Here is a 25,683-nt window from a genome sequence, read left to right as displayed (position 1 = left end):
TTGCTTGGTCTTGAACTCTTACTATTTCCATAGATATGAAAGGTAATTTCATTTTTTTATTCCTCTAATTTGCTTATAATGTTACTTTTTACGTCTAACTCATATCCATTTGGAGTTTATCTTGATATATGGTATAAGATACTGAATTGTACCTAATTTCTGCCAGATTCCTTTCCAAATTTCCCAGCAGTTTTTGTCAAATAGTGATATCCTTCCCCCTGTCACTGGGGTCTTTGGGCGTATCAAATATTATGCTACTATTTCCTTCTGTATGTTATGTGTCTAATCTGTTCTTCTGATTAACCTCACTTCTTAACCAGTATAACATCATTTTGGTGATTACAACTTTGTAGTATAATTTGAGATCTGGTCCTTTGGGGCCCCTTTCCCCCCTGTGTTTTTTTTTTGCTGTCCCCCTTGAGATTCTTAAACTTTGTTCTCCAGATGAAATTTGTTATTCTTCCTTCTAGCTCTACAAAACAATCTTTTGGCAGTTTAATTTATTTATCACCAAATAAGAAAATTAATTTACAGAATACTTTGATTTCTGCTGAATCAGATTGTCCTACCTATAAGCAAATAATATTATTTAGGTCTATTATTATTTCTGAAAATAGTATTTATTTAATTGCATTCATGTAGTTCCTGCATTTGTCTTGGTAGACAGACTCCCAAATACTTCACACATTTTGTAGTTATTTTGAATGAAATTTCTGTCTTTTCCTGATGGATTTTTTTTTGCTATTATTAAGGAATGCTGATGATTTTTGTGGATTTGTCCTAAAATATTAATGTTGTTATTTTTCAGTCGTTTCAGATACATCTGACTCTTTGTGACCCTATTAAGGGTTTTCTTGGCAGAAATAATGGAACGATTTGCCATTGCTCGTTTTATAGATGAGGAAACTAAGGCAAACACTTAAGTGACTTGCCCAGAGTCACATAGCTAGTAAGTGTCTAAGGCCAAATTTGAACTCAAGAAGATGAGTCTTCCTGATTCCAGGCCTAGCACTCTATCCACTGTGCCACCTAGCTGCCCTGAAATATTAATACATTTATTAGTTTTTTCAATTAATTTTAGTTGACTTTTTGGGATCTCTGGACGCTATCGTCTGTAAAAAGTGATAACATGCTTTCCTATTCGCCTATATTTATTTCTTTAATTTCTCTTTTTTGTCTTAATATTATAGCTAGCATTTCTAGTACTATGCTAAATAGGGTGCCAGTAATGAGCATCTTTGCTTTGCCCCTGATCTTATTGGAAAGGACTCTTACTACAGATGATGTTTACTCTTGAGTTTATAGATACTTTTTATTATATTGAGTGACATTTATCCCTGTGCATTCTTTTTTTTTTTTAACAGAAACAGGTATTGGATTTTGTCAAAAACTATTTTCATTATTTATTGATAAAATCAAGTGGTTTTTATTTTTTATGTTATTAGTATGACTTATTATCTTTGTAATATTCCTTATATTGAACAAACTTTGAATTCCTCATATAAAAACAACCTGGTCATACTGTATAATGCTTTTAACTTGTTGCTATAGCCTATTTGCTAATATTTTATTTAAAATTTTTTGTATATAATCAGTGTCTCTGATAAAAGCCTCATTTCTAAAATATATAGAGAACTGAGTCAAATTTATAAGAATACAAGTCATTCCCCAGTTGACAGATGGTCAAAGGATATGAACAGGCAGTTTTCAGAGGAAGAAATCAAAGCAATCTATAGTCATATGAAAAATGCTCTAAATCACTATTGATTAGAGAAATGCAAAACAAAATGACTCTGAGGTACCATATCACACCTATCAGATTGCCTGACATGACAAAACAGGAAAATTATAAGTGTTGGAGAAGATGTGGGGAAATTGGAATACTAATGCTTGTTGGTGGAGTTGTGAATTGATCCAACCATTCTGGAGAGCAATTTGGAACTATGCCCAAAGGGCTATAAAATTGTGCGTACTCTGTGACCCAACAATACCACTTCTAGGTCTGTATCCCAAAGAGATCATTAAAATGGGAAAAGGACCCACATATACAAAAATATTTATAGCAGCTCTTTTTGTGGTGGCAAAGAATTGGAAATTGAGGGAATGTCCATCAATTGGTGGAATGGCTGAACAAGTTGTAGTACATAAATGTAATGGGCTACTATTGTGCTGTAAGAAATGAGCAGGTAGACTTCAGAAAAACCTGGAAAGACTTATGTGAACTGATGCTGAGTGAAATGAGCAGAACCAGAAGCATTGTACATAGTAACAGCCATATTGTGGGATGACTGACCTTGATAGACTTGGCTTTTCTCAGCAATGCAAAGATCTAAGACAACTCCAAAATACTCATGATGGAAAATGCTATTCACATCCAGAGAAAGAACTTTGGAGTGTGAATGCATAGGGAAGCATACTATTTGCTCTCCTTTTCTTTTGTTGTTTTGTTTTGTTTCTTCTTTCTCATGGTTCCTCCATTAGATCTAATTCTTCTTTATATCATGACTAATGTGAAGATGTATTTAAAATGAATTCATAAGTAGAGCCTATATTAGGTTGCAAGCAGTCTTAGGGAGGGAGGAGGAGAGGTTAGGGGAGAAAATTCAAAACTCAAAATCTTATGGAAGTAAATGCTGAAAGCTAAAAATAAATAAATTAATTATTTTTAAAAACTGTGTCAGTGTTTATTGATCCAAGATTTTCTTTCTCAACTTCCCTTTTCATTACTTTAGATAGCAGGACAATGTTTGTATCACAGAAAGACTGGAAGTGTCCCTTCTGTGGTGCAGGGGAGTTCAGATAAAAAGTATCATTCCACACAGAGATAGCTTTAACAAACTTTATTGCTACTCACAAGAAAAGGAGGAAAACAGCAATCTCAGTGGGTAAACTCCATGCCAGTGGGCAGCACACAGGAGTATCTGTACTCCAAATGAATGCTCCCAAAACCTCAGAGCTCAATCTTAAATGTCATTTGAGACAAAAAGTCAGTATGATACCAAAAGGAGACTGTCTGATTATCTAAAGGACCAATACAATGAAAGTATTTCTAAACCTAATAAGATCTTGGTATACAGAGCAGGAAAGTAAGAATGAAGAATTAAAAGAAAGAAAAGTTAACTCTAATGATACCATTAGAGTAAGAGACTGAAATGGTAGGCTGGGGACATACCAGTCAAGCCAGTTTTCCCTGGACAATACCTTCTTTTCCTATTTTTGCAAATAGTTTCATAATATTTGAATTAATGCTTCTTTTAATGTTCGCCTTATATTAATGACTACATTTTCTTTGTACTAGTTTATTTGTAAATCTACCTGTTTCAGGAGTTTTTCCTTCAGGAATTTATTTGTGATTTATTCAATTTCTTTTTCATGATAGAGAAAATAATTTATTGAAATAACTTCTTTCTTCTTCTTTTACCTGAATTTTTTACATTTTGCTTCCTTCACTCTCTCTATATTATGAGTTTTGCTGCCACAGAAATGACTGAACAGATATTTTCTGCTTCTCTCAACAATAGTATTTATTTTTAGAAAAGAAGCCACCACTAGACAGAAGTGTCAAAATATCCAGATGATTCCAAGGAAAACTCCATAGATTTTTCATTTGGTCATTTTTCTAGAAATATATTTTGGCTACATGGGAAATTTAATAACAGTAAAACTAAGGACTAGGAATTCAAGCCTTTTCGAAGTTCTTAAGACAGAGAAATAAATTTTAACCCAGGTTCAAAATGTCCAATAACTAGACATTTTTCCATATGGTAACTATAGTTTCCCTAAAATGTCATCACTCTGGCACTCCCATAACTGCTGCATCACCACTCTGGTAGCTAATTCATTATGAAATCAGGAAGGGTCTAATTTTACGTTAGTCTTTCCTCTATCAGTCACCATTCTTAAAGTAGCTCCAAGCATCATTCCTTGGTTACTCAATGTTTTCACAAAAGTCATATCATCAACCAAGCACATCTGGTCAAATACTCCACATACCATTCTTATTATAAGGAAATGACAAAAGCACATCTCTGTCCATGTATTTTCACAACAGAGATGAAATTAACATGTTACTCATATGGTAATATCACCTTGCCATTGCTATTAGTAGTATTCTGCCATGGCAATGTGACCTGACAAATCATGATCATCGGTATGACCTCTGCTATATTGGAAAATGTGTGTGGTTTATTCTTCAAAGAGGACCATGACATCAGGGAGGTGATGACATGACTTGCATTGAAATGGATTGGGAGGGAGGGCAGGGCAAAATCACCAGCCTCACTTTCTCCTCCAGAACCATCTGGGTCCAGTGGCCAGATATGGATCAGGATGACTGGAGATGGCCCAGGATGCAGTGGGAGACGTTGGTCTTTTTCAGCTAAGGTCTTTCCCAGTTCTCATTTTGAGTGAGGCAACTCCCATTCAGTGAATAGGCCTGTGGAAGAAGTGAGTCAAGGGATGACCCCTTTAATAAAAAAAAAAAACAAACTGGACAGGGAAGGCCCTCAGGCTTGCTGGACAAAAGAGAAACAACTACTATTTACATTCATTCTGAGCCAGAAGGGCCCAAAATGTAACCATTAAGTGGTGCATGGGTAGGGACCTATTGTTATCCTATCAATAAGATCCAGAGTGAATTGGGTTTAAGGCATGGTGTTTGAGAAAGAAATCTAGCCAGTAAACCCCAAGACAACTAGGTAGGTTTCAGCCATCAAAATTTGCCTTATTTTGAGCAAAATATCCTCAGCTAAGGATAAGATACCCCATTTTGGGAGATCAAAGGAGGAGAGAGAATTGCAAAATAGAAGAGGGATGAATGATAGACACTTTGTATGACCTTCTTCCACGAGGGTTCTGTATCCTCACTAGCAGTAAATTCTTCTTGCATGTTCTTTCTCTGCTGCTGAGGTTGGCAACGATATTCTACCGTTTTATGTGTCAGAACAGGGTTGGTTGATTTACTCAATGAAGTCAACTTACCTCATTAAAAGTAAGTGATAAGATATGCAATATAATACGATAGGCACATACCTTAACCAGGTGAAAACAATAAAGCAATCTCAATCAGCTTTCTAAAATCTACTTTAAGGCTGCCTGACTGACTATGTTGGGAGTAAGCATACCAGTGGGGGCTCAAACCACAGGCATTAGACTCGCTACTCCTCACTGTCCCGGGGTAAATCTTGAATCTTGAAGGCAAAGGGAAGGTCTTTCTGTGACCCGAGATTCATTTTTGAGAGTGGGAATTGGGATAAAGATCCTCAGAGCTTACACGTACTATATACAGAAAGGTGGCAATAGCCTAAAAAAGGTCAATTGCCTTGTTGTCCATAGCTCAATTGAACATTATTAAATGCCTGCTATGATTAAAGAAAAAAAAAGAAAGCATTGTACTGAGTGCTGGGGATACAAAAGTGAAAAATATTATAGCTCCTTCAAGGAGCTTACATACTAGTAGGCTGATGAGACATAGACACAAATAATTATCATGCAAGTTAGACAATGGGAAAGGTCAGAATGACATCTTCTGCATGACACCTTTCCTAACTCTCTTATGATTCTCCCTTCCAAACTACCTTGAGTTTAATTATTTTTTATATATTTATGTTTTTGCACCTTAAATTTATACAGGAATTTGTTGTCTCATCCATTAGAGTGTGTCTTATGAGTATGAATTGTTTCTTTCATTGTACTTGTATCCTCAGGGATACATAGCATAGCACCTTACTCATGGCAGGGACTTAAAAAATACTGATTCAGAAAGGCATAAATTGCTTCTAGCTGAAAAAATAATAAAAGAAGTAAAACAAAAACATCCAAGTTTTTGCTATCCAAGTTAGGTGCTATCCAAGTTAGCACCTAAAATGGACCTGGAAAGAAGAATGTCCGAAGATAGAGATGAGAGAATCTATTCTAAGTATGGCATATGACAACTAGATGCCATTTTCCTAGACAAGACATAATCGTTGTAGCCAAAAACATTGGACTGAGATTCAGGGGACTAGTTTCTATTTTGCCACTACTTTGTTTTACAAATGACTTTAGGCAAGTTATTTAATCTCTCCTAGTCTCAGTTTCTTCATCTGTCAAAAGGTATGAGGAGGGAGATGGAGAGGGAAGAATAAACTAAATGAATTGTAGATCTAATGGCCTATGATTCCATGTCAAACTAGGATATGAACACTCTTCTCTGAAGTATTGTAGCGCAGAACTGAATTTCGCAAATTTTTTATTTCTTTATATCCTTGTGTAACTAGGAGCCCATCACCTCCAATCTCCTATATTCGGACTCTTCCCATGGATCTGAGTCTGTGCCCTAGCCCTTTCCAGTAGGCCCTCTGTTTAGGCCCCATACTAAAGGACATGGACAACTGTAGCTCCTGGTTGATCCCCAATATTCCCTGTTTGGATAACTCAAAGATATATCAAAGATGATAGGAGAATTCTATTTTAGCTCCCTCACTATCTTTTGAACATGTGGCTTGGGACTCTGCGGATAGTTCTCTCTGGGACTCTGACAGCTCTTCCTCAGACTTCCAGTAGGGGGAAAGAGAGGGAATCTCCCTCCTCTCTACCCATTTCAAGAAACAGAAATGGTAGCTAGATGCATAGCACAGTCAGTGTTTGCTTACCTAGATGAGACTGAAAATGGATCTTAAGTCTCTGGCTGCCTTTTCTAATTTGTGTTTCTTTCCCTGTATACAATACCAAACAGCAAGACCAAAAAATGGAAACTTTCAGCCACGGTAGTTACCTCAAAAATTCTAGAGGTTTGGAGGTCATTAAGAACTCTGGCTGCTGATTGCCCAGCAGGAAGTGCAAATACACCCATCTCAGAAGAGAAGATGACCACAGATAAGAGGATAAGTCATGCATGCTTAGCTAGCTAGAAGATGGGGACCCTGAATGAACTGCTCAGATCCAAGGTGAAAGTGAAACTCAGCAGTCTCCAAAGTTTTGTGTTGTAAGCATCAGACTTCCAGGAAAATGTAATAGAGGAGTATGAGATATAGTTTGTGTTTTAGGTGTATGTTAATAAGTGGTTATGAGTCTTTCGTGTTTTAGGCATTTCTTTTATGGGAGGAAATGAATAGCTGTCCTTTACGTAATATCTACAAATTTTACACTGAATAAACTTTTATAGGGGAGACCCTGTCAATCCCTTTTAGGAAGACCCTAGACATGAGTATACCTAAGTATCATTTAAGATATATTCCCTGAAGTATAATGAATCATAAAGGATAAGAAAAATACTGATCTGTGTTCTTTAAATTCAAGCTGAACCTGGTGTGTAGGAATGCAGAACTAAGGGCCCTTTGTGGGTGAAGGTCATCACTGGATTTTGAGTAACATTAGGTAGATCAGGAGAACAAACTGCCTATTAGGGAAAGAAAGTTCTACTTCAAATACATAATTTTCATTCTAGAACAGGGGTGAGGAACCCATGGCCTCCAGGCCACATGTGGCTGTCTAGGTCCTCAAGTGTGGCCCTTTGACTGAATCCAGTGATTCAGGGGACTAGGGGGCCTCAAGGCTACGGTGTGCCACCCCTCTATCTAAATGTTATACACTGGTTGTTTCTAAAAGGTGCATTAGTACTTTTGTGGGAGGAAAAATGTCAAGCAAAGTAAATAGAACTGGCATGCGCTGTGTCAAGAAAGATAACAAAAAGATCACAGTACCTCAATAAATATTAAAAAATTAATTTAATGGAAAGTTTTATAATAAATCAATGGTGTCTTCAATATTAGAAATTGCCATTGTTCAATTTCTCAGTCATTCCATTTTATTTTCTTTGTGTATGTCTTTGTGCCTCTGAGCAACACAGTCCTCCTCTTGAGCTCTACTTTTGCCTGTTTTAATAATGGAAGTAAAGCTCAAGATTTTCTAATTGCTTTGTAGGGTCTGAGAACCCTTCACAATGGTGAACAGATGGAACTAGGCATTCTCAAAAGAGAATAGCCTTTTCCATCTCCCCATCACTATCAGTGTAAAGAGGACTGATAAGAAATAAAAGGACCATGTCTTCCTCCTTCTAAATCTCTACCTTCTCACTCCACTGGACAAGTGGGAATCTTCTTTTTCTATTCTTCTTATAGCCTCACATTAAGAAACAAGAATTTTCACATGATTACTCCTAATTCTCTTGGAAGGAGAATTCCTTAGTGAATTCTTACTCGGATCAAATATTGCCCATAATTTCCTCCTTCTCTCTATTTCTCTCATATTGACTCTCACTTGATTCTCATCTCCATGGGTCTCACAATCAGAATTCAGACAGAAAATGTTCCAGAAGGGAACTTGTCTGGAAGCCGCAACTGAAGGGAGACAAACTACTTCCCCTGACCCCAGAAGCATTGTGGATTTGTAAAAATCTCCATTGAAATATTATCCATTAATTTCAACCCGGATGACCCCAAAACCCAACTCCAGCTCCCAAGTGGTGATTCAGGAATTCATACCCAGCTACGTCCAGAGAATATATGCAAAGAAATCTCTAGGTCTGAAGTCTGGAAGGCAGCATAATATAGCGGTAAGATCACTGGTTCTGACCAGGACTCAAATCCTGCCTCCAGCACTTACTACCTGTTTGATATTGGGCAAGTTACTTAACTTTCCCAGGCTCAGCTCCCTCACCTGTAAAATGAGGGGATTGGACTAAATGACCTTTGAGGTTCCTTCCAGCTCTTAAGAGCTTCATGCCCTCTCCCTCCCTTTTCTTCCCCCATAACATCCCGATGTCCAATACAATTCCTAATTGTATTGCCCCGAGCATATCACTTGTGTCTTTTCAGTTCAGTGGTGCTTCAGAGGATGGTGTAGCTGGAGGAAATACTCTCTACCCTGATGCCTGCTACAGCTGCGTACAGCTCAGGCACCACCAGCTCAGGTACCCGCAGCACAGTTTTATCATCTGCACCCTGGCTGGCAGCCTCTAGGCGAAGGCGTAATTGTGTTGGGGAGGGTCGGTTATCCTCACTCCATCTCCAGCAGGATTTCATGATGCTGTACCTGGAAGAAGGGGGAACGTGAAAAGCTTAGTTCTTTAGTAGCAGCACCCATCAGCGGACTGCTTTTCCTCTCCCTGAATCATTTCCTTCTTATAACACTAAAAATATCATTCCTCTCAGATTCTCATCTCCTCCCTGCTTGCTATGCTTTTGCCATGCATGGCCAGTTAACAACTGTCACCTCTCTCTCTCTCTCTTTTGATTCTCTCTTTATCATCTCCTTCTCAATAGGGATAGTCTTTTCTAAAAGGTCTCACAGAATACCCCAGACGGCAAGACTAGGGGGATTTATGTTGTCTTGTCAATTGTCAGTTACTTCTGGGTTAAAGTAGTGGTAAAAATAAAAACCAGTTTTGAAAACCAGAGTAGTGAGAAAATTAGAAACCGGCTCTGCTACTTACCACCCCTGAAATCTTAGGCAAGTCACTTCCCCTCATCTCTAAAATGAGGGAATTAGATAGAGGATTTCTAAGATTCTAGTTTGAAATCTTATGAAATGTCCAGGTTTCCAGGAAAGTTTACCCTGTTTCATCACATAATTGTCACAGATTTTATGACAAAATTTTTTTTGCAAAAGAAGTGGGGTGTGACCATTATGTGAAGATTTTAAAACATTGTGCCAGTATTACTTACAAAAACCATTTGTTACTAAACTGTCTTTGGTGCAAGATTAGAATGCACAGAATACTTATGAATACATGTTTAAAATTGAATGCTGACAATGTGCCTATGCTGAGAATTCTAGGCTCACAGCTCAAGAGATAAATACATATCCATATGCCACCGGTGAATACATTGCCGCTCTGTTTACCTTTTAAGTGGCGTGATAAACAGAATTATGTCATGCCACAATTACGCGATGAAAGGTAATAAACAAATTTTTGGACTGAAAAAATGAGGTGCGACAATTATGCAGTGTCAACAATTGTGTAGTGAAATATGGTAATTAAGAAGTTTAGATTTCACCTGTGAGGAATCTGCCTGTTTGACCACCCTTAATAATATTGCAGATTACCATTGGACACCAGGTTACCTTTTAGCTACTTGAAATTGGGGGGAAGGAAGGCAGGGAGTTTCTGAGGTAGAACAAATAAGCCACCCCTTCCATCCTCAGGGGGAAAAACATGGTCTACAGAATTTTAGGTTTTCAAGATTTAAGGAGGTAGTTTCCTGCCTATTAACAGGGCAGGACTCCTTTAATTCGAAACTGGAGTCTCCGGTGAGTCATATTGACAGGATAGATGGAGTAACTTTTGGTCACTGGACAGAGCAGAATTCTTTTGACTCATACCTTGCAACTTCTTGAAAAACAGCACCACTTCCACTGACTTTTAAATCTGGCAGAGCATAGAATACAAAAGATGTTGCCCTTCACTCTCAAGAAAACAAGGCTGAACAGACCTAGATCTTAGCTTATGATGCAACTTGTCAGGAGACCATGGATAAGTCCATTCTCCTCTCTGAACCCCTGTCTCTTCATTTGTAACATGGGGAATATATTACATATTTCATAGAGTGGTTGTGAGGAAATTGCTTTGTCAATCTTAAAGACATTCACACGTAAGAAGTATTTATTTTTCTATCATATATAACTTATTTTGGCCCCACCCCTCCAATCAAGTGAATCTGGTTAATTTTACTTAAATTTGCTAATTCACATATCCATGACTTTCTTCATGCTATTTCTTTTTTTTTTGTAATGATCACTGTCTTTATTATGACTTTTCCATCATATAATTTTGTTGGAAAAATACAAAAAAACCTTTTTTCTTTAATTCTAAGCACATAGTTGTGACTGTATTTTGTAATTTTGTCAAATAGAAAACAGACTTATTTACATAATTTTCATTTCATTTTTTGAAATAAAATTCCCATGAAGTGCTTTTTTATTATTTGCTATGACATATTGATCCCCATTTTAAGTGGATTCACATGAAGTAACCTTTATCTAGTACAAATTATTCTTCAATAACAAGGCTGTCTTGTATATTTCTTTGAACTGGTTATGAGTTCTTGTAAAAATGGATTTTGAGGGGACCTTAATGTCTTTGAGTTCAACTTAATGTAATAAATAGCTCACAGATATTAATAATTAATTTAATTCAACAAACATTTTTCTTTTGTAATATTACTTTATTTTTAACATTCATTTTTAAAAAATTTTGAGTTTTCTCTCCCTCCCTCAAGCCCTTTCCCCACCCATTGAGAAGGCAAGCAACATGACATCAGTTATATATGTCATGCCATTTCTAACACCTGATATGTCTTCTCCTTCCTTTCCACCATTCCATAACCCCCTCTTCTGTCAAGATCTAATTTAAAGTTTGCCTTCACAAACCCTTCCCTCATTACCCTAAATTTCCCTGACACTCCTTTACAGCAATAGAATCATGATACATAGTTGAAATGCTACTTGTTATCAATTATATTACTTACATAATTATTTTCTCATTTCTCACATGAATACAATGATAAGAGCTTACACACATTACTGCACTGTATACAAGATACATTTATATTCCTGCTAAGGTCTGATCTGAGATTGTACTTGTTAGTACAAAGAGAGTAATAAATTAACACTCTGTCCTCTTTGAGGGAGATGCAGCTAACAAGGGGTTTGGGGGAGGAGGGAGTAGAAAGAGAAGTATGTACCAAAGGAATTGCTTACATGGTGGATGTGCAACTGGAGGGTCTTTTCATGATTTTTCTCCTCTGGAGATACTGTAGAATGCTAGTAGGAGGGACTTCTGGATATGGTGGAGCCCCTGCAAAGGAAGGGAAAAGCAACATAGTGGTGATTCTTCAGGAAGAATCCTGATTTCTCTCTAATAAGAACTCTCCAATGGTAGTAATTTTCATCCACCTCACTCCATCTAGCTGGGTTAATTTAAAAAACAAAAACAAAACAAAACAAACAAACAGAAAAAAAAAGTCAATGTGTAAGAATTTTTTTAAAAGATTTTGTTTGCCACCTGATGGCCAAGTGCAAGTATCACATGCAAAAGATGGGAAACATGTTGAAGACACTAGGAACCAAAGATAATAATGAGTCCGTACCAAGCAACTGTGCAAGCAAAGTCAGAACTAAGACCGAAAAGGGAACAGATGCCATGGACCCTCAGGCAAATGAATCACCTAGGTTGAAGACTACACTCGGCCATAACCATTGTCTCTAGTCAGGATGGGCCCAGAGAGTGGTAGGATGAGGAAAAACTTTAGACATGGTTTCCCTGTGACTCTTAATCTGAAGTCAGTAAATTTATTTATTATATTTGCATAACCATATTTCAATATAATTTAATTAATTTGTAATCTTGTGTATTTTCTTTTATACATTTACATGCATTATACTGAGAAGTAGTCCATAGTCTTTACCAAGATTGCCAAAGGGGTCCATGATGTAAAAAAAAAGGTTACGAACTCCTGAAGTTTGATCCTTTTATCTTATAGAGGCCTGTGGTCTGAAAACATATCTCGAGATGGGGGTGGGTGGGAGGGAATGTGAGGCAGTATGGGCTGTCTATCAACTATGGGCTGGCTGGTCACTGTCCTTCATTCTCAAAGGCGACCAAAATGACATCACTGTGTTAGAGTCAAGTTATGGTGTGTCCTGCCGTGGCTGATAAGATCAATATGAGCTTGGAATGCACTACCACAGGTTGGCACAAATAGTTCATGTGAACATTTGGGGTGGATTTTCTCAACTTGCGCATCTGGCATTTCTTTTGAGCTGCTTCAATTCTGCTTTGCTTATAAAGCATAGCACCTTCTCCATTGAGGGCACAGCATGCTGGGAAGTTCTGTGCCAGTGTCTCCCATGTCACACAATCAATTCCAAAGTTTTTTTTTTTGGCTGGACAATGGGGTTAAGTGACTTGCCCAGGGTCACACAGCCAGTAAGTGTTATGTGTCTAAACCTGGATTTGAACTCAGGTCCTCCTGAATCCAGGGCCAGTGTTCTATCCACTGTGCCACCTAGATGCCCCAATTCCAAAGTTCTTAAGAGAGACCTTGAAAATGTCCTTGTATTGCTTTTTTTGACCACCATGTAAACACTCGCCCTGTGTGAGTTCTCCACAAAACAGTCTTTTTGGCAAGTGCACATTTGGCATTCAAACAATATGGCCAACCCGTGGGAGTTACACTCTGCAGTAAAGTTTGAATGCTTGGCAGGTTAGTTTAAGAAAGGACCTCAGTGTTGATGAAGTCAGCACAATGGCTCTGTAGATCTTCAGTTTGGTAGTCAATTTAATACCTCTTCTCTCCCACACTTGCCTTTGGAGCCTCACCAACACTGAGCTAGCTCTGGCAACGCCTGTGTAAACCTCACTGTCAATGTGTACTCCCTAGAAAGTATACTGCCATTGTAAGTGGACTTATCCAAAGTATTCAAAACTTCTCCATTTGCTGTAATCAACAGTTCCACATATGGATAATGTGGTGCTAGCTGATGGAGTGCCTGTGATTTCTTGGTGTTAATTGTTAGACCAAAACTAACACAAGAAGGAGAGAATCAATCCATATTTTTTTTTTTGCATCTCAGCTTCAGAGGCTGCATTGAGTGCAGAATCACCTGCAAACAAAAAATCTCCACCAACATTCCCTCCACTTTGGTCTTGTGTAGCCTTTTCAAGTTGAAGAATTTACCATCAGTGTGATAACTGGTCTCAGTTATAATAGATATGTCAAATACTCAGCCCAAAAGAGCAGCATTGCTGCCAGCAACACTTCCAGTGAAACTGAACCAGATTAAAATGTAATTGGGAAATATTTAACAAAATAAATAAAAAATAGAGTAGAATATGGATAATTTAAACACGTGGTTTTCTCAGTCAGTAAGCCCCAGGCAGGGATCTTTATGTGGGGTTTAGTGGCTCTTGTCTCTATTTGAGTTTGACACCACTGATCTATACCACAATGTGTATAATCCCCCCAAAAGAAAAACCAGCAAACTACAATAGATTCAGCTGATTAATAGCCAAAGCTGCCTTTCCCTAGAAATTAAATTTGAATTCATACCCCATTGGCTTAGCTGAAAGTTTTTGGTTTATCCCCACCTTCTAGGTTCTTCTAGGGTTCATCCTTACCTAAAGTCACCATCTCATACAGCAAGATTCCAAAAGACCATCTGTAAATCAAACAAAATAAGCCTGCTCATTCTCTACTTTTTTCTGTCTTGAAGAGATGTCACAAAATTAATAGACATCCAATGGAGGGGAACACTGAGAATAAGAGAAGAGGATTAAGGGTAAGTCCTGCCAGAGCTATAGCCTATCGGGGGAAAGAGCTGACTTGTCTCCTCCATTCAATTTCAAGCTCTTGGAGTCTAGTGGCTGTCTTGTCTATATCCATCACCAGTGGATTCCCAGTTTGTCCACTTAGTTCTAAATACAGAAAAGGGCAGAAATTTCCCATTGTGATTTATTCTTCAGTTTTCCCCCCTGTTCTTCCTTGCCTTCTCTCCCAACTCTCACTTTCTTCCAGAGGCCATACGACTTATTGTCTCTCTTCTACTTCTACCCCCATTTAGTTACTTCTCTTTCCTGCTTTGTTAGATTCAACTGGCCCAACCCAGAAAAACTGAGAGCAGAGTCAACTTTATAGACAAGAGGAACCAGTCTTTTTGGTGAAATTAAAGGGCTACCACTCCTACTGATGCTGGACATTTTACAATTAGTGATTCAGTTAAGCATTACCTAATCTTGCCAGTGCTCTAAATTTCCTCAGTGGAAGAAGGCAGGGAGAACAACACATACTTAAGTCCTGAACACCTTAATTTAATGTTAATTAATTTATCAGATTGTTTTCTCCTGTGGAAGAGATATGAGCTAGAGTTCTGAGTGTCTAAAAGGGAACCAGACACTGGAAAATGGGGGAAGGAACAAGGAAAGAGAAGAGGCTGAAGACAAACTTTTCACCTTCTCAGATTTCTTTAGGTTTGATTCTCATCACTAATTCAGTGTTACTTGATTATCGTTTTATAGACTAAAGCCCCATGTATGGTCTTTGGAAACCTTCCACTGGGTTTAGTTCAGCAGGAAAAAGACTACTGAGCAGAAACAAACCATACACATCTCCTCTGATTCCTGTAGGCTTCAGCAGGAGCCTCTCAGGGGCTTGCCACTTTAGGGGTACTATTCGTTTGGAGGAGATGGCACCTCGAGCGTGGACTTCATATGCCAGACCCAGCCCACAGAGCTTGGCAGTGAGGTCATTCTGGATCAGAACGTTCCTGGCTGCTATATCTCCATGGAATAGTCGCTTCCCCTGGAGAAATTCCTGTTGGGATAAAAATGGAGAGGAGATCAGGGCTTTGGAGACCACTGACTCAGAGCACAGAGAACAACACCTGAGTCAGTCTGGGCCATTCGACTACACTAATAATAAACTTATGGCCCAATTATCTAAGCTAACGGGAAGGGAAACATGGCGTGTATCACAAAATATCATGAATAATCTCCAAAGGCATTTATGTTTTGTTTTGAAATGCAGTCAGAAACCATATACTAGATGTTGATTCATCCCTGTTCCTCTCTTGGCATGAGATGACTAAAGGGCTGGAGATGAAGCAACTTTACAGCAATTAGGAACATTGAACCTGAAAAAAATGCTGCAGGAACAATAGTCTTAGGCTAATATGACAAAAAAGGAAAGTGATAAATGTTGGAGCTGACGTAGGAAAACAACCTTGCCAGCAAAATGCCATGGTTAACAAACTGTGTCTATTTCCCTTTAGTGGTCTCAGCATTCACTCCCTCTTCTCTTTTGCTATCAAAAGTTTTCCTAGACTCCAGGTCTGTCTCAGCTAGCCACCTAGAGTTCATCTGTAAAATGAGGTTAAACTGTGTCATCTGTAAGGTCCTATCTAGCTCTAACAGAATTGTGGGTATTTCTAAGAAATTTAAAGGCAAGGTTAGAGTAAGACATTTGAGACTATCCATAGGGAACCATCAGTCAGTCAGAGCAAATACAATTATCAAGATAATTTAGGCTAAAGAAACCAGAAGGATTTCTTGAATAAATCAGGCAAAAGTATATATTTGTTTCTCAATTGTTTCTTCAATTTCTCTGCTTTTGTGGAGACCCAAAGTACACTGATGCCCTTTTCTCCATTCTTCCTCACTTTTTGTTGTTCATTAACTCTATATTCTCCCTCTATTTCTTTAAAAGGGCCATAACTAGCCTTCCATCAAAGAAGAGACAAAATCTCATTGGGAGGCCAACTATGAACTTCAGGAATTTGTTTGTTTTTCAAGTGGTTAAGAATACATACTTTCATCAGCTCCTGTGCCCTTTCATCCACTCAGTCCCTCTCTAAATATCCTCTCTCATCTTACTGCCTGATTTATCCCCCATCCATTCATAAATACTAAGGGGACACCTTAGTCCTTCAGTAGGACTGCCTCCCCTATATACCATCTGTTTTCTTAGGACTGAGGGACCTTTCTAAATCCCTGCTGTTGCCTCTGAAGAACCTTAACTGGACTAGTCTATGAAATAAAGTTTATAAGACTATATCTTTCTTTGTTACATAGAGCAAATATTATTTATTTCCAATGGACAATGTATCTTTTTCTTCTTCTTACCCTCTTTCTTTTCAGAGCACACAGGTAAAATCTGTGTAGTTAAATGTAGGGCTAAGAGCATGGCAACAAGATCCATAAGTAGGAATTTTTGCACCAACAACTCTCAGTTGGAGGTGGAAGGAACAGGTCCAAGTGTGGAAACAGCTTCCTCATACCCATGGCAGGTAACTTGTTTTAACTAAGTAGTCTTGCTGACTGCCTGCAAAAGCTCTGTTGCTTCTGCAATCCTAAAGAACTACAAATGGTCAGAAGCCTCTAAATTTGGGGCACTGACTTGATCATCTCATTCTAATTATAGCTCTCCCCTCCCTTCCAAAACCCATGAGTAGGTCTGCCAAGTCTCACCAAAGCCATGAGAACCTGCTGTGCAATATGATAGACTTGCTTCTCGGTAAGGTCATAGAGGAGGCCATCCATTGTCATCACATCCTAAAGAGAGTAAAGAAGAGAGGGGAAAAAAACATTTCATTAAGGATGGTCTAAAACAAGCTGGCCATGCATGGCAGCAGAAGGAAATACAGAAAAAAAAATTTAAGATACACGGAAGGTATGAGACATTGAAAACTAGAAGTAGAGAGATAAAGGCCAAGTGAAAAATATAGTAATAGGAGCAGAGATTAAGAGATATAGAAGTATAGACTTTCAGATAGATATACACAGAGGAAGAGGACAATGGAACACAGGGCACTGAAGAAATAAATGGTTAGGGGAAACAAATTGGGATAATGATGGAATCAGATTAAAAAACACAAATAATCACAATGATAGTAAAACACATGCAAAAATCATATGTACATTTAATTACCCCATTGGTTAGCAATTTCTTTTAACACTTGTGTTTGGGTCTAGGTGATAAGCAGTGCATAAGACCTAGTTTGGGAGTCAGTGGGGGAGAATTAGAGGAGGATGAGCTGCCCAAGTACTTATCTTCATCATCCTGACCTCCACCTAGCTTGCCATTCATTCTCCACCTGTCCTCAGATTATTTTGTACTCAGGCCTGTGATTTTATCAGCATAGGGAACTCCCTGGTAAGAAAACTCTCTGTCCATACAGGTCAGCAACTCAATTATAACTACTAGTCTTAGAAAATTGGTTAGGGTATGGAGAAATTAAGTTACTTAACCAAGCTCTTAGCCAACATGTATCAGTGGCAGAACTTGAATTCAGGTCCTCCTGGACTCTGGGACTATGTAATGTTGCCTCTCTGACTCCAGACAAATGAAATCAAGGGCATGAGTGATTATGGCAGATAAGCCAAGGAATATGTGAAGATGTATCAAATAAATAAATAAATAAATAGAAGTATTTAAATAAAATATACATGTTGTTCATTTTGCATCTTTGGATTATTAGATCCCAGACCACAAGGACTAATCAGTCAATCCACACAGACTCATTAAGTGATTATTATGTGCTAGGTACTGTGTGATGCACTAGAAATACAAATAAATAAGTAAAACATCCCCTGTCTTCAAGGAGCTTGCAATCTCACTCAAGGGGAGATGAATATTTTCATCATGGGGCAAAAGCAAATTGTGGGAGATCAATAAATATTCTTTCAGTTTTATAGCTGAATGGGTAGACCAGAGGACCAAAGAAATTAGCAGAATCTTGAAAAGGAAGAAGGTAGAGGTTTGAGAAATTTCAGAAAAAAAAAGAATCAAAGATAGAAGAGCAAGAGTGTCTGGATATTTTAACTGAATAATATGAAATTCTCCCCAAAAGTCCTATATATAATGACCAGGAAGGCTAAACCGATACAACGCAACTCTGACAGAATCTACAATGCTGGAAAGGCTTCCAACACAATGGTGAGTACAAAGTGCTCACTGCTTCTCTTGGAGGATCAACTTAGGTAATCATATAAAGAGATCTCACCAGTAGGGTGGCTACTAAGTGATGTATTTTAAGTGGCCCCCCTATGAAAAAGGGATTTGTTGAATGTTTTCTGTTTGGCCCTAGGGAATGCAAAGTATATAAATTGAAGAGAGTTTTTCTCTGTGAATAGTGATGCTTCTATGGGGGGGGGGTGCCTCTAGCTTCCCTAGAGCAGCATAGAGTCTTCTACAAGAGATGTGTAACAGTTCAAAAGAGTTTGACTTGACCATCCACACAGGGAAGATTAAGCAATTGAAAAATATCTGTTGCTCAGATTGCTGTATGCTTTGGATGGACAACCTGTGGAACTTGTCCATCTTTATGTCTAATACAGACAGTATGAAGGGGTAATAAGTTCAGCCCAGAGTTGAACAGAGAAAGTGCAATTTCCTAAAGGAAATTGTAATGACCTAGAATTTTCCGTGAAGCATAGATCTCTCTCTTAATACTGACATTCTTCTGGTATAGTTCTATGGCAGTAAGACAGGAAATCCAACAGTCTCTGAAGAATTAAAAATGAATGTCACACACACGGTAGTGGAGATCCAAATGATGGGTATAAACAGGCTGTATATATAACCAATGAGGCACTAAGACGAACAAGAAAAAAGATATCAAAGAACTGTATGCTGGAAAGAGATGTCATGTCGCGAGAATAAGAGATGACAGGTGAATAATAGAATATTCCACTGGTGTTGGGAGATAGTGAGGAAGGCCTCCAGAACGTTGGGTGTACCTCCTGTGGTGAACATATGGATATGGATAAAAGTCACACGGAATGGTCAGGCAAGGTTGCATTTGGATTTGCATTGTGGAGGAAACTTCCATATTGATTTGAGTAGCCCCCATCCTTAGCAGTATCTGGCACATACTCAGTGATTAAAAAATGCCAATTGAACTTTCTCATCTTTGCAAAAATTTAATAATGATGAACTGTGTGTCAAGGGTATCTTTGATGAAAATGTTAGAAAAGAATAGGTGGGTTTATACAAACTTTTTTTTCTTCTAGAGACCACATCTCAGAATAGCAGATAATGCTGTTTATTGTTTGTTGATTTCACAAGAAGAAAAAAAAGTATTTGACTCAATAAAGCCCCCTCTAACCAACTGTATTCCATGATAATGTTAAGATCGCACAAAATTTCTTGATAGAGACAAGAGCAATAACTTTGTTCAACAATTCTCTCTTATCAGGATCGAGCAATGCATAAACCAGATAGACATATGCTTACCAAAGGTGCTCACTACTGTCACAATATCTAAATGAAAAAATTAATTCTTCGTAGATGCTCAGACCCTCTCTATGCTCATGTTCATGACTGACAAAGTGTTTCAAGCTCTAGAACACTCTCCTCAGTGTAATCTAGGATGACTCAAGGGAGACGGATTTAGCAGTCTGCATAGGAAAAGCTAAATGAATGAAGAATGCCTTTTGTTTATACCGATATGCAGTTTTGTGAGGCAATCCATCTATAATTTTATATAGTTTGGACAGGCACTACAAATGGACCATGAGCTGCTCCTAAAATTGAATGGAATGAAGAAAATTACATTGCTTGCATTTTTGAAATTGTGTAGTACTTTCAATAATCCTAAGCTGCCTCTTGATACCCAAAAAGACGTCTTAACGTTAGTATCCTTCTGGTGATTGTTATCATGGGACCACCAGAATCTCTAAAGAACCAAAATAAAGAGTGACTCAAAGAGAGAGGGAGGGACCCAGGAGAGCTGTAAGTGGGTGACCACATATTACTAACGATGGCTTGCATTTCAGAAAGGACATAAAATGTTTCAGTCTATAAATGTATGGCAGAAAATTTTCATAGGACAGCCAAATAACAAGAAAGAATGACAATAGAGGTACAACCTAATTGCTAAGCTAGTATCACTTAATATAGAAAAAGGCATCCAGCTTTTTGGGTTGATTTCCTGTAGAGGATTCATTTAAGGTCATGGAAGAGAATTGATAAGAAGGCTTGGATGTGTTACAATTCACACTAGGACCCACATCATTAAGATCATGAATCCATGGAAATATTGAAGCATTGACTGAGATTGAAGAATTGATAGAGGAATAAATGCACCTCTTCTGAATTAACATCTCTAGAAGCTAAAGGTAGAACTGAAAAAGGAAGACAGTTTTGGTTTGATGCCTTAGGAAATAATCAGGAAAATGCAAGTTCCACATTTCTTTTGTCCTTAAACCCAAACTTCTTCTCTCTCACACACACACACAAACACACACACACACACACACACACACACACACACACACACACACACAGAGCTTACCCGACGGCAAGTCCAAAGAAAGTTGAGCAGATCACCGTGAGTCATATCTTCCAATACCATATAGAGGGGCAGCTTCTGTGTGCAACAGCCTTCAAGCTGGACCAAGTTTTTATGCTTTCCTAGAAAATGGTGGAACTGAATACGTCCCAAAAAATCTTCTATCTCATGAAATCCTGCTGGTTCTGTAGAAGATAGGAGACAGAGATGGCAAGCAGAGAGAATACTGTAGCTGTGGAGGAATTCATGGGGCAAAGAATAATATTGACTAAGATTCTGCTGAGGCCCCATGAAGAGGATATCCATAGTTGGTGGTCAAGGTAGATAAGAACTGGGTAGTTAAAAAGTTGTTTTGTAGAAGCTGATACTCATAGTGCTGAGGTCTTCACTGACATTTTCTCAAAGGAAACACTAAATCATAGGTCTCAGAGCTGAAAGGTACTGCAAGAGATCATCATATTGAAAGAATACTGAATGGGGAGCCAGGAGACTCAGATTGGAGGACTGGCTATGCCATTAGCTAGCTGTATGTACTTGGGCAAGTCTCTTAACATCTCCGACCTTCAGTTTCCTCATCTGTAAAAAATGTGGAAGATAATATGGCCTCCTGCTTCAGGTGAATGTGTTATTCACAGGATCATAGATTGAAAGCTATAGGGAAACTTAGAAGTCATCTAGTCCATTTTCATAGATCAGGGACTTGAACATACATCCTTTAGACTTTAAGTGCCGTGCTCTTTTTATTAAAAACTGACTTTTTACAAATGGGGAAACCAAGGTCCAAGCTAGTCAAGTGACGAAGGAAGCACTAGAATCCTGCTTTCCTATCTCTTAGTGAAGCGTTCCTTTTACTACATCATTTTTTTTTCATGGATGAGTATGAAAGTGGAAAGCCATGCATGTTTTTATATTAAATGGGAATGTTTACATATGGCTTTTCAGACAGAGATTATCACACTAGAATGTAATTACCACATATGCCCTTCAGTTGCCATTTTTGCTTTGTTTTCTTTTCCTATTTTCCTATACTCCTCCCACCATTTTGGACTGCCAGTGAGAGAGACATAATTAGGATGAGGCCATATTTAGGAAAGGAAGAGCAATGGTCACACCAGAAAACTTAATTAGGCCATTAGATGTACCATAGTATAGATAGAATGGCTCTACTATCTGATTGAGAGAGGCTGAGCTGATATCTAAAAGACAGGTTCTGTCTAGGGACCCCTCCCAAGTTAACTAAGTAACAGGATATGGAAATAAAAAGAGGAGGGAGCAGGGGAGGCTCCTTAGCTTACCTCGCAAAGCCTTAAGGACAACACTCTTAGGCTTAGTAGAGTCCCCAGTGTTCATCTTGGTCCGGTAGATGGCTCCACAAGTTCCATTGTGGATCTCCTCCAGGACTTCTGTGATTTGCTCTCGGGGCACCTGCAGCTTAGCCAGGGTGGGTGCAGTGGCCTGTAAGAGGCTGTCCACTGACGTCTGCTTCTGTAGCACAAAGATGTTTCCTCCAAGCCCTGCTGCTTCCCAGCTGAGGCCCCGAGACGGAGGCATAGGGGCAATTCCTAAGGCAAAGAGAGGAAACACCTCAACTGAGATTCAGGACTTTGCTGAACTAGGATGCCAGAAAAAGAAGGTCCAGGAGGAATATGTCAAAGAGATCCCTGCAATTCTTTTTCCTCTGACCAGTAATGTCCCTTAAGACCCAGTCTTGCTCCTGTTTTCCAAGGACCTGGCCAGGCGCTACCTCCAATGTCTGCACCAACATGAGGGTCCCCCAATAAAATGCCAAGCTTGTTCCTTCTTATTTGGTCTTGAAAGAAGATGAAGAATGCCTGGTCATCCACCATCCTTGGTTTAATTAGTGTACTGGCTTTTCTTCTCCTTCTACTTGCTCTCCCTAGAATTGCAGGATAATTTTTCAGGAGTTTGGTTTCAGGGTAATGAGGACATCGCACTTAAACAATCTCCCCAGAGCCTCAGTTACCCAAGTACTCATGGTAACTATTATGGAGACAAAAGGAAATGAAATGACTTCAACCAAGTCAAACTAAGTGACTTCTAATCAGGGGGAGAAAATTACTCTTTAATCAGTTTCTCCCCTCTGACCAGTTTCAACCCTCCAACCTATGCCCTTTCCCTAGGGTCCTCAGTCTATAAAGACCCTCTACACCAGTGATGTCAAACTCAAAGTGAAACAGAGGCCACTAAACCATAAGGATCTCTGTGGGCCATATAATGACTTAGAAAACTGCATATTATTTATGTCTTATTGTATTTGTATTTATTTTGTCAAATATTTCCAATGACATTTTAATCTGGTTCAGGCACACTTGGGAGCGTTGCGGACCTGAGCCAGTGTTGACACACCTCTGCTCTATGCTGTCTTATTATTTCTAGGCAGGATAATCTCTGTCCTACTTAGATAAAATGTTGAGTTTTTCCTTATTTTTAAATACCGCCAGGGAAGGTTGTTGTCATTTTTCTTTCCCTGGAGTCTCGCATCCTTTCCAGGAAGTATTTTGTGGGTGGGGAGACTAGACCTGTGATGTCATTGGCATAGGAAATCTATATGAGAAAACTCCCTCTACCAATGCTGAACAACTCTCTGCAACTTAGAGCTTTAAAGAATTGCTTGGGGCACTAAGAGATGACATTCTTACAGAAGGTAGGTGTCAGAGCCAGGACTTGAACCCTAGTCTTCCTCACTCCATGGCTGGCTTCCTATCCATTACATCACACTGCCTCTAATCAGAAAAGTATTCAATATATTTAACTCAAACATCTCTAGTAAGTTCATTTCCTCTTATTACATCTTCAGTGAAGCTAAAAACCAGCTGGTCACCTACCACCTCTGGCTTAATAACCTTTCACAGATTCATATGCTGTAATTAAATCTACACAACCTCAGCTATATACTCTTTATAAGAAAAGGTGGAATTGGGCTGTCCTACATACCAGGATGGAAACACATAGAGCTGGCATAGTCTGAGTTCTCCCTTCTCAGCTCTAGAATATTTTCTGATATTCTGATGGAACAAAAAGGGAATATAGCACTGAACGCCTCCTCTGCCTTGAACACCTACTATTATACACAACACTGTGCTTCTTTGAAATCCTGGGAGTTGAAATCATCCTCATCCCAACTTCCACCTTTGGAGTACAGCGTGGGAAGGCCCTTGAGCCTTTAGACACAAGCCCATCTTATCTCACTTTCCCATTCCTTCTGAAGAAACTTTACTGGGCTCTGAAGTCCCTTCCCCCTGGCCTTTACCTTGGAGTCCAGGTGGCTGTCTCTGGACCCTTTGTCCTCGAAAATGGAGCCATAAGATCACCCCCAGAAGGATAAGGAAGGTTGCAACGAGGAGTGTGGGAACGATGACAACTTCGTACTGGTTCTCCCGTATAACTGAAGAGGCAAGTAGTAGAGAAAGGAAAGGAAGCATAAAAGGAATATGGCCCAGAAATCTCATAACCAACTTGACTCCTTTCCTAACCATGGCTTTGCTCTTTAATCTTTCTATTGAATGAACAAAAATTCCACTCTGGTTGGACTTCTGCTCCATATGAAAGTTAAAGCTATTGACAGAGATAAAGAAGAGGCAGAGTTTGAAACTCTGATTGGCACTTTTCCATCTAGAGAGAATATCAGGGATGTGCTAGAGCCAGGTAGAACTGGCTATCAAGAAATAATTGTTAAATTTTCACTGTGGGCATTTACACCTTAGAAATCAGCATGGCTACAACTCAGAGGTTTATTTACTGTTTTGTTGATTATCTAGATTTAATAAAGAGATGGGGAAAATGTTAACAGCATAGATTAAAATTAAACATATTCTGATCCAAAAAAAGGGGAGGAGGGCAGTGACAGCTAGATGGCTTAGTGGAGAGAGCACCAGATCAGAGTCAGGAGAATCTGAGCTCAAATCCAGCCTCAGACACCTACTGGCTGTGTGACCCTGGGCAAGTCACTTAACCTCAATTGCCTCAAAAAAATTTTTGAGTATATTTTTTTTCTCAGAGAGCCCATTGTTAAGCATTTACCAGTACATCACTGCAAGGACCCTTTTTCTAGAAACCACCTTCATTCCCTCTGCATTTCCAACATATGATTCCAACCAGCCTGAGCCTGTTTGTCCTTGAGAACCTCAAGTTGAATCAGGTGATGTGATAGCCTAAACTTACTGCATAGCTTGTCAGTGAGTTTGCATTCCAGTAGCATCCTTCTCATCCTCCTTGAGTCTCCCATTGTAATCAGGCTGCCACCTCCAGTGCCTGTTCTACACGATGCATAGAATGTTCACATCTGTGAACAATCCCACAGAGCTTGATGACTCTGAAACATAGGAGAGTGTGATTAGGTTTTTTTTTTGTAATCAGATCAGTAGTCATGAAATCAATGTCTGCTATATTTCTCGGGATCATCCTCTCTCTAACCTTGAAGCATACATTTCCTTACCAGGCTCTTGCCTGACATGTAACCAATGCCCTTCATATTTTCCACTGTGGGGAGGATATGTTCTCATTTAGAAGATTCTCCACTGTGGAGAGGATATGGAGCTTTTTTTTTAATGAGTTCTAGACATTCTCGTTCAAGCACAGAAATGTGACCAAGTTAACATGTGCACCACCAGTCTAGCAAGACGGTAACCAGTATTACCAAAGGTTTTTGCTTCTTCCCGTTAAGCAACTTAAAATCTATGTTATCCACCCTAAAACCTCTGTTTTACAGATATATCCTTAAGTCAATGAGAAAGTGTTGCAGAAGTAGACCATAAGTCAAACCATAATTCCAAGCATCATATGGGTTTCATTGCATTCATTGCAATCAATGTCCAGGTCTGGGTATTCTACCCACCATCCAGGTATACACTAGAGATACCCAAACATCTTTATTATCAAGCTACACACTGCCCACAT

The 25,683-nt window shown here is 38.9% G+C and overlaps 1 protein-coding gene across 2 annotated transcripts in view; it reads right to left on the bottom strand.

Annotated features, from left to right (window-relative positions):
• Window positions 1-7,687: 7,687 nt before the first annotated feature.
• The window catches only part of STYK1 (serine/threonine/tyrosine kinase 1), a 31,013-nt gene continuing 13,017 nt past the window's right edge, over window positions 7,688-25,683 (bottom strand). For both annotated transcript variants that reach the window (XM_021001612.2, XM_021001613.2), the window contains exons 2-10: window positions 24,949-25,099; window positions 24,038-24,172; window positions 22,062-22,328; window positions 20,770-20,951; window positions 16,943-17,026; window positions 15,082-15,290; window positions 14,099-14,139; window positions 11,680-11,776; window positions 7,688-9,012 (exon numbers count right to left, since the gene is read on the bottom strand). In XM_021001612.2, the coding sequence (XP_020857271.1) occupies window positions 8,808-9,012; window positions 11,680-11,776; window positions 14,099-14,139; window positions 15,082-15,290; window positions 16,943-17,026; window positions 20,770-20,951; window positions 22,062-22,328; window positions 24,038-24,172; window positions 24,949-25,012 (1,284 nt within the window). In that variant the 5' untranslated portion in view covers window positions 25,013-25,099 and the 3' untranslated portion in view covers window positions 7,688-8,807. The remainder of the gene's footprint in view (window positions 9,013-11,679; window positions 11,777-14,098; window positions 14,140-15,081; window positions 15,291-16,942; window positions 17,027-20,769; window positions 20,952-22,061; window positions 22,329-24,037; window positions 24,173-24,948; window positions 25,100-25,683) is intronic.

Source organism: Phascolarctos cinereus, unplaced genomic scaffold (genome assembly GCF_003287225.1).
Source record: "Phascolarctos cinereus isolate Bilbo 61053 unplaced genomic scaffold, phaCin_HiC Scaffold_1;HRSCAF=81, whole genome shotgun sequence".
Taxonomy (NCBI): domain Eukaryota; kingdom Metazoa; phylum Chordata; class Mammalia; order Diprotodontia; family Phascolarctidae; genus Phascolarctos; species Phascolarctos cinereus.
Note: the sequence above shows the minus strand (reverse complement) of the source record. Positions and strands in the feature narration are given on the sequence as shown.